Here is a 7,500-nt window from a genome sequence, read left to right as displayed (position 1 = left end):
GGTATTTTCACTACATTAACATGGTGAAATGCATTCTTAGACCAGGCTAGTCGTCATGATTACAAATATGCCACTTGAAATGCATGAAATCCACGTTTATTTGTGTCTTACACACATGTTCACCTAGTATTTGACTGCTTGTAGCCCAATCACGAATGATCCCAGTATTGTCGCTTCAGACGGACAGGTTGGGTTGTTATTGTGCTTGCTGCAGCCCACGATATGTTATTGCTCATATATATTTATTTTAATCATGTTATTTTACCAACTGTTAAGACAACAATATAGTAAGCAATATAGTAAGCTAGTTACTTGAGATATTGGCCCCCCAAATAATTTTACAACGTGTTGTAATTATGTTACGATATTTCTGTCGAGTGAGTGAAGGTAAGCAACGTAGGGTGCGTTCGTAAAATCGCTCTGAGAGCGCCGGAGCGCACACTGGGTGCAACGTCATAAAGGGACCAGGTAATTTGATTGGACAAGAGGCATTCCATGAGTGCTGATCATATTTCCAGGGCGAATTTACGAACGCAGCTAGCGAACAGAAGACGCAAAAAATCGTCAGATTAACCGGGTTATTTTGGTAAACTGGACACATTTTGGGAATATATGTGGTTACTTTCTCGCCTGAAAACATATTAAAACTTAATAAAATGACATGTTAACACTTGTAAAGCCAAGATTACATATTTTTGCTAATGGAGGTTTAAAATGGAGGTTTAAATTCGCCGCTCCCGGCGAAATGCATTCTGGGAGGCAGTATGCATAGTGTGTAAATGGTCGGCTGGTTTTCACATACTTATTATGAATTTAGTAGGCAGTATGCAGTATATACTCATTGAGTATGCTAGTATGCAGTATGCTAGTATACCATTCCGAACACAGCCATGGTCTCAGGCTGTCTATTTAGGTTAAGACAGATAGATAGATATGTAGATAGATAGACAGGTAGATAGATAGGCAGATAGGTAGATAGATAGATAGATGATAGATGATAGATAGATGATAGATAGACAGACAGACAGACAGATAGATAGAGAGATAGACACACAGACAGACAGACAGATAGATAGAGAGACGGATAGATAGGTAGACAGATAGGCAGGCAGGCAGACAGACAGACAGACAGACACATAGACACATAGATACATAGATAGATAGATAGACGATAGATACATATACTGTAGATACATAGATAGATAGATACAGATAGATACATATAGATACTTTATTGATCCGTGAGAGGAAATTCAGGCCAAACAGCAGCTCAGACCACAAAACAACAACAAAATAAAGTGACAATTGAATAATAGGCTATTTTGACATTCAAAAATTAAAATAAATCTTTGACATTTAAATGTTTGTATTGGACCTGTTGGATCTGTTGTGCTGGTTTCCTATTGGCTGACGTGTGTTTCCCCCGGCAACGGCCCTGTTCTGTCCTGTTCTGTTCCGTAGGTTCGGGCCCATAGAATACAAGGGTCCGTTCATGGCCGCCTACGTAGAGAGCTTCATCCTCAGGGTCATCAGCCCCCTCGTCTACCTCCCCTCAAGAGCCATGCTGCAGGACTTCCTGTCCTACCACGAGGTAGGCCTGGGGAGGAGGGAGGGGGGAGGCAGGGAGGGAGGGAGGGAGGGAGAGGGAGAGAGACTGAGAGAGGGACCGAGAGACTGGTCTCAACAGCACAGCCACAGGTGTGCTGCATCAACCAATCAGGCCTCCTCTCCCCACTGCCATCCTGCAACACAACAAACAGAACAGCACAGCAGAGAGGGAGAGAAGAAGGGAGAGAGACAGAGAAAGAAAAATAGAGAAACGGTGGAGGTAGCAGGGAGGGGGGTGGGGGGTACAGGGAGCCTTTGAAGCTTTTCAAGCTTTGGATCCCGTGTCCTGTTGTTAGGCAGAAAGACACTTGTTTCATGTAGTTGTCAGAATATGATACTGTGTGTGTGTGTGTGTGTGCGTGTGTGCGTGTGTGCGTGTGCATGGTGACGTTATGTAAAGGAGTTGCTCAGTTTCTGGTGGGACAGCATATCTTACGTCTCTCACCAGAGACGTTTCTTTGTTCCCGTAGCAGTGTTCAGGTAGCAGTGTTCAGGTGTCAGGCAGGATGAGGACGTTTCAATTATGAGGCCTTAACCCTTTGGTGTTCCCTTTGATGTTATCTGTTGTGCCCTCGAGCAAGGCACTTAACCCCTTACTGCTCCAGGGGCGCCCAAGATGTCTGACGCTGTGTCTGGAGCCCAGAGCTCTGTTCTCCCGGGGGGGGGGGGGTACGGGGGGACGTGTGCACCAACTACATTTGGTCGTCTCAGTGCTTGTTGACTCTGTTCAATGACAATAAAGTTGAATCTTAACACTAGAACAGCCGTGCCTTTTTTACCTACTAAAAGAGCCTCTTTACAATGCTAAGCTGCTATTTACACACAACGACCACTAGTTGGCCGCTTGTAAATTAGCCTGCTTCCTACACAGAAGAACTGCAAAATAGCTTTATACTAGCTTATCCTGATGTGATTTTGAAACTGTAAGGACAATGGGGGGTGGTAGAACGCACATATCTAGGAAAAGTCATGAAAGGAGGGTCCTGAAATTTGAACGAGTGCAAAGATATAACATGTTTCTTTACTCACAGTGGTCAAATTACCCCTCATGGCTGTTCTAGTGTTAATCTCTACTCTAATCTTGTGTTTTTCTATGCTTGGAAGTGCAAATGGATTATCTGTCTGTCTGTTGTCTGTTGCCTTCATCTAGCCGGGTGTGGTGGGGTTTTTCCAGTTCAACTCCTCTCCTCAGCCTCCGGGGTACATCACATACCTGTCCTCAGCCCTCCAGGCCCTGAAGAGGGGTAAGCTAACCGCTAACTCGCTACATGCTAATCCACTGAGTCACAATGAATCCCATTGAGAGGTACACCGAACACTACGTGTTAAACGGCCCAATAAAGACAGTCCTTGTAGCTCTAAAGAGGAGTAAGCTAACCTGCTACATGCTAAATGGCCCAATAAAAAAGTCCCAGTAGCCCTTAAGGGGGTAGTAGCTAAGCTAACCGCTTCAGGCAAGGCAAGGCAAGTTTATTTGTATAGCACTTTTTCATACAACAGGGGCAATTCAAAGTGCTTTACATGCATTATTTTAAAACACATACAGCAAGAGGAGTATAGTAAGAAAGTAAACCAAATCCAAACCTATAACCCTATAACATACAGTACAACGCCCTTTCCTAATCTTTTCCTTGGAGAGGAAGCCTGTTGGGTTTGTTTGTTTGTTTGTTTATTAGGATCCCCATTAGCTAATGCCATGACATTAGCTAGCCTTCCTGGGGGCCGTTCCACTAAAGGTGGATCAGTATATCGGCGATTGAAATAAATCAGTCGATCAGGCAACTCGGGATTGGAATTCAAGCCTCAGGTGATTCCTCGAACGAGGATCAGGCTTGTGTTATGAGTGTTCACAGAACACCGGCTTACAAATCTTCGATATGGGCGCGTGCACGCAGACATAAAGAGCCCCGAAGAGTCGATCTGTCGAAATGAAGATACTCCACTCTGCAGGGGTCCTACATTTGCGCAGCATTCCGAATTATTGATCTTTATGAAGACGGAAAAATAATATGTAAAATAGTGCAATACTGCCGCAATTAACAAGGCGAGGGAAATGGTTTGGCAAGAAATTGCTGACCGATTAAATGCGTAGGTCATACTAGCCCCAGTTATTGTTATATGTTCATATTTTAATAAATGAATATTTACTACTGTGGTGATATCAGCAGCAGGCTACAAACAGTCATAACGCCACAATGGCCTAGTGGTACCGACCGCTGCCGTGGTATTTATTCGTCATTTTTAGACAGTGGTTCGAATCCCTCTTCGGACACACTTTTTACTGCATTTCGTTGTCTGAATCTAATCTAAAATCTCATCTAAAAAAGTATGTAGGCTATAAAATTATGGTGCAGGCTAATTTACAAGAACTGACACGATTACAATGGTGTTTAAGCCTTTGCATGAAGGCTTCGGTTAAATGTAAAAAAAAAACACGTTTAGACACTTAGTCAAGTCTCGAACACGCAACCTTTGGAACTATAGCTGGCTGCCTTAACCACTGCGCCAGCCAGACCACTGTGATGACAGCAATGCAAGTTGAAACAATTTTTTATTTTTTTTTTACACTCTTTTAATTATTGATCTATCGATCTATCTTTCACACTTTCAAAATATCAAGTTATCTATCACACAATCAAACTATCGATCGATCACACTTTCAAAATATCAAATTATCTATCTATCACACAGTCAACCAATCTATCTATCTATCTCGTGTGAAGTGGGAACTAATATTTCCTAAAAGAGGAACTGTCGTTCGGGATGTAGTTTCCGCCTGTGAGCCTTTTTTGACGCACGTATTACTTTAGCCAGTGTTTTAGCCTGCTCGCGACCAGGCTAATTATATCTGACTCAGAAGGAGCTCAACCAAGCAGCGAATTATTTGAGCCACATTGATGGAACCGAACGCAAGCTAACATTATCGCCGATTAGAACTTTATAGAGGCTTAGAAGATAATCTCGCTTAGTGGAACGGGGCCCTGGGATCCGACACAAAAATCGTGTTTGGACAATTGTCATACACAATATTATATACATACAGACAATTGTAAACATTGTATACATACAAACATCAAAATAAAAATAAATAAATAAATAAATGAAATTACAGATCAGCAAACAAGATAAATCATCTACTGTTCATTCAGAGTTAATTGTATTAAGTGCTCTTTTATTGTTTTCTTGAAAGTGCATCTAGAATTAGTTGTAATTAGTCTCTCTCTGTCTCTCTCTCTCTCCCCTCTGTCTCTCTCTCTCTCTCTGTCTCTCCCTCTCTCTCTGTCTCTCTCTCTCCTCTCTCTCTCTCTCTCTCTCTCTCTCTGTCTCCGGGTCAGACTTCCGCGGGGCGGTGCGGTTCGGGGTGGTGACCAGTAAACAGGTGGCGGAGGCAATCTCAGTGAGAGAGGACGAGACGGTCTACCTGCACCGCCGCTTCAACTCCTCCCTGGTGGGTGACATCATCAGCACGCCACTAAATAGGCACAGGTGTGCTGCATCAACCAATCAGGCCTCCTCTCCCCACTGCCATCCTGCAACACAACAAACAGAACAGCACAGCAGAGAGGGACAGAGAGAGACAGAGAGAAACACAGAGAGAGACAGAGAGAGGGAGAGAGAGAGGGAGAGAGAGAGAGAGAGAGAGAGAGAGAGAGGGAGAGAGAGAGAGGCAGAGAGAGGGAGAGAGGGAGAGAGAGAGAGAGAGAGAGGGAGAGGGAGAGAGAGAGAGAGAGGCGGAGAGAGGGAGAGAGAGGGAGAGGGGAGAGAGAGAGAGGGAGAGAGAGAGACAGAGAGACAGAGAGACAGAGAGACAGAGAGACAGAGAGAGAGAGAGAGAGAGAGGGAGAGAGGAGAGAGGAGAGAGGAGAGGAGGAGAGAGAGAGAGAGAGAGAGGCGGAGAGGAGAGAGAGAGAGAGAGAGGGAGAGGGAGAGAGGAGAGAGGAGAGAGAGAGAGAGAGAGGCGGAGAGAGAGAGGGAGAGAGGGAGGGAGGAGAGAGAGAGAGAGAGAGAGAGAGAGAGAGAGAGAGGAGAGAGAGAGAGAGAGAGAGAGAGAGAGAGAGAGAGAGAGAGAGAGAGAGAGAGAGAGAGAGAGGGAGGGAGGGAGAGAGATCATCATTTATATGGATGTTTAGTTGTTTGGTGTTTGGTGTTTAGTTGTTTGGTGTTTGGTCTCTCCTCCCTGTAGGTGTTCCCCCGCTGGGAGCGTAACTTCACGTCGGAGGCCATCTGTGGTTGGGTGTACGAGCACCGCGAGACCGTCCTCCAATGGCTGCAGCCGCCCGGGGTTAAGTCCCGCCTCCTGCAGCAGGAGCTGACCAAAGGCCCCGCCCTGCTGCTCTTTCTGCCCCACAATCCCCTGGGGCTGACCTCCGACCCGCTGCTGACGCAGGCGAGTCACAACACAACCATAACACAACCATAACCACAACACAACCACAACCTTAAGTACAACACAACATAACCACAACCATAAACACAACACAACCACAACCATAAACACAACATAAACACAACATAAACACAACACAACCTCAACCATAACACAACACAACCATAAACACAACATAAACACAACACAACCTCAACCATAACACAACACAACCATAACCACAACCATAAACACAACACAACCTCAACCATAACACAACACAACCATAAACACAACCATAAACACAACATAAACACAACACAAGCATAAACACAACATAAACACAACATAAACACAACATAAACACAACACAACACAACCATAACACAACACAACCATAACACAACACAACCATAACACAACACAACCATAACCACAACCATAAACACAACATAAACACAACACAACCTCAACCATAACACAACACAACCATAACCACAACCACAACCATAAACACAACATAAACACAACACAACCTCAACCATAACACAACACAACCATAAACACAACATAAACACAACACAACCATAACACAACACAACCATAACCACAACAATAAACACAACATAAACACAACACAACCATAACACAACACAACCATAACCACAACCATAAACACAACATAAACACAACACAACCTCAACCATAACACAACACAACCATAAACACAACATAAACACAACACAACCTCAACCATAACACAACACAACCATAAACACAACATAAACACAACACAACCTCAACCATAACACAACACAACCATAACCACAACCATAAACACAACACAACCTCAACCATAACACAACACAACCATAAACACAACCATAAACACAACATAAACACAACACAAGCATAAACACAACATAAACACAACATAAACACAACATAAACACAACACAACACAACCATAACACAACACAACCATAACACAACACAACCATAACACAACACAACCATAACCACAACCATAAACACAACATAAACACAACACAACCTCAACCATAACACAACACAACCATAACCACAACCACAACCATAAACACAACATAAACACAACACAACCTCAACCATAACACAACACAACCATAAACACAACATAAACACAACACAACCATAACACAACACAACCATAACCACAACAATAAACACAACATAAACACAACACAACCATAACACAACACAACCATAACCACAACCATAAACACAACATAAACACAACACAACCTCAACCATAACACAACACAACCATAAACACAACATAAACACAACACAACCTCAACCACAACACAACCACAACACAACCACAACACAAGACAACACAACCACTGTAAAAAGAAAACGGTAAAAGAACGTTCTATTTGGTTTCTTCCGTTCTCAGATTGCAGACGTCGCCGTGCGCTACCATTCCTGTAAGGACCCCCCCCGCCCCCCCTCCTCCGCCTCCCCGCCCCCCCGTCCTCTCTGCT

General features: G+C 43.8%; 1 protein-coding gene across 1 annotated transcript in view; it reads left to right on the top strand.

Moving 5' to 3' along the window:
• The window catches only part of txndc11 (thioredoxin domain containing 11), a gene marked incomplete at its 3' end in the record, with an annotated part of 21,633 nt that overhangs the window by 5,625 nt on the left and 8,508 nt on the right, over positions 1-7,500 (top strand). Inside the window, exons 5-9 of the mRNA XM_080524708.1 lie at positions 1,462-1,591; positions 2,759-2,852; positions 4,944-5,056; positions 5,792-5,995; positions 7,413-7,500. The exon at positions 7,413-7,500 is cut by the window's right edge and continues 711 nt beyond it. Of these exons, the coding sequence (XP_080380834.1) occupies positions 1,462-1,591; positions 2,759-2,852; positions 4,944-5,056; positions 5,792-5,995; positions 7,413-7,500 (629 nt within the window). The remainder of the gene's footprint in view (positions 1-1,461; positions 1,592-2,758; positions 2,853-4,943; positions 5,057-5,791; positions 5,996-7,412) is intronic.

The sequence above is a fragment of the Nansenia antarctica genome (genome assembly GCF_963989245.1).
Source record: "Nansenia antarctica genome assembly, chromosome: 2".
Lineage (NCBI taxonomy): Eukaryota > Metazoa > Chordata > Actinopteri > Argentiniformes > Microstomatidae > Nansenia > Nansenia antarctica.
This window is presented reverse-complemented; position numbering and strand designations above follow the sequence as displayed.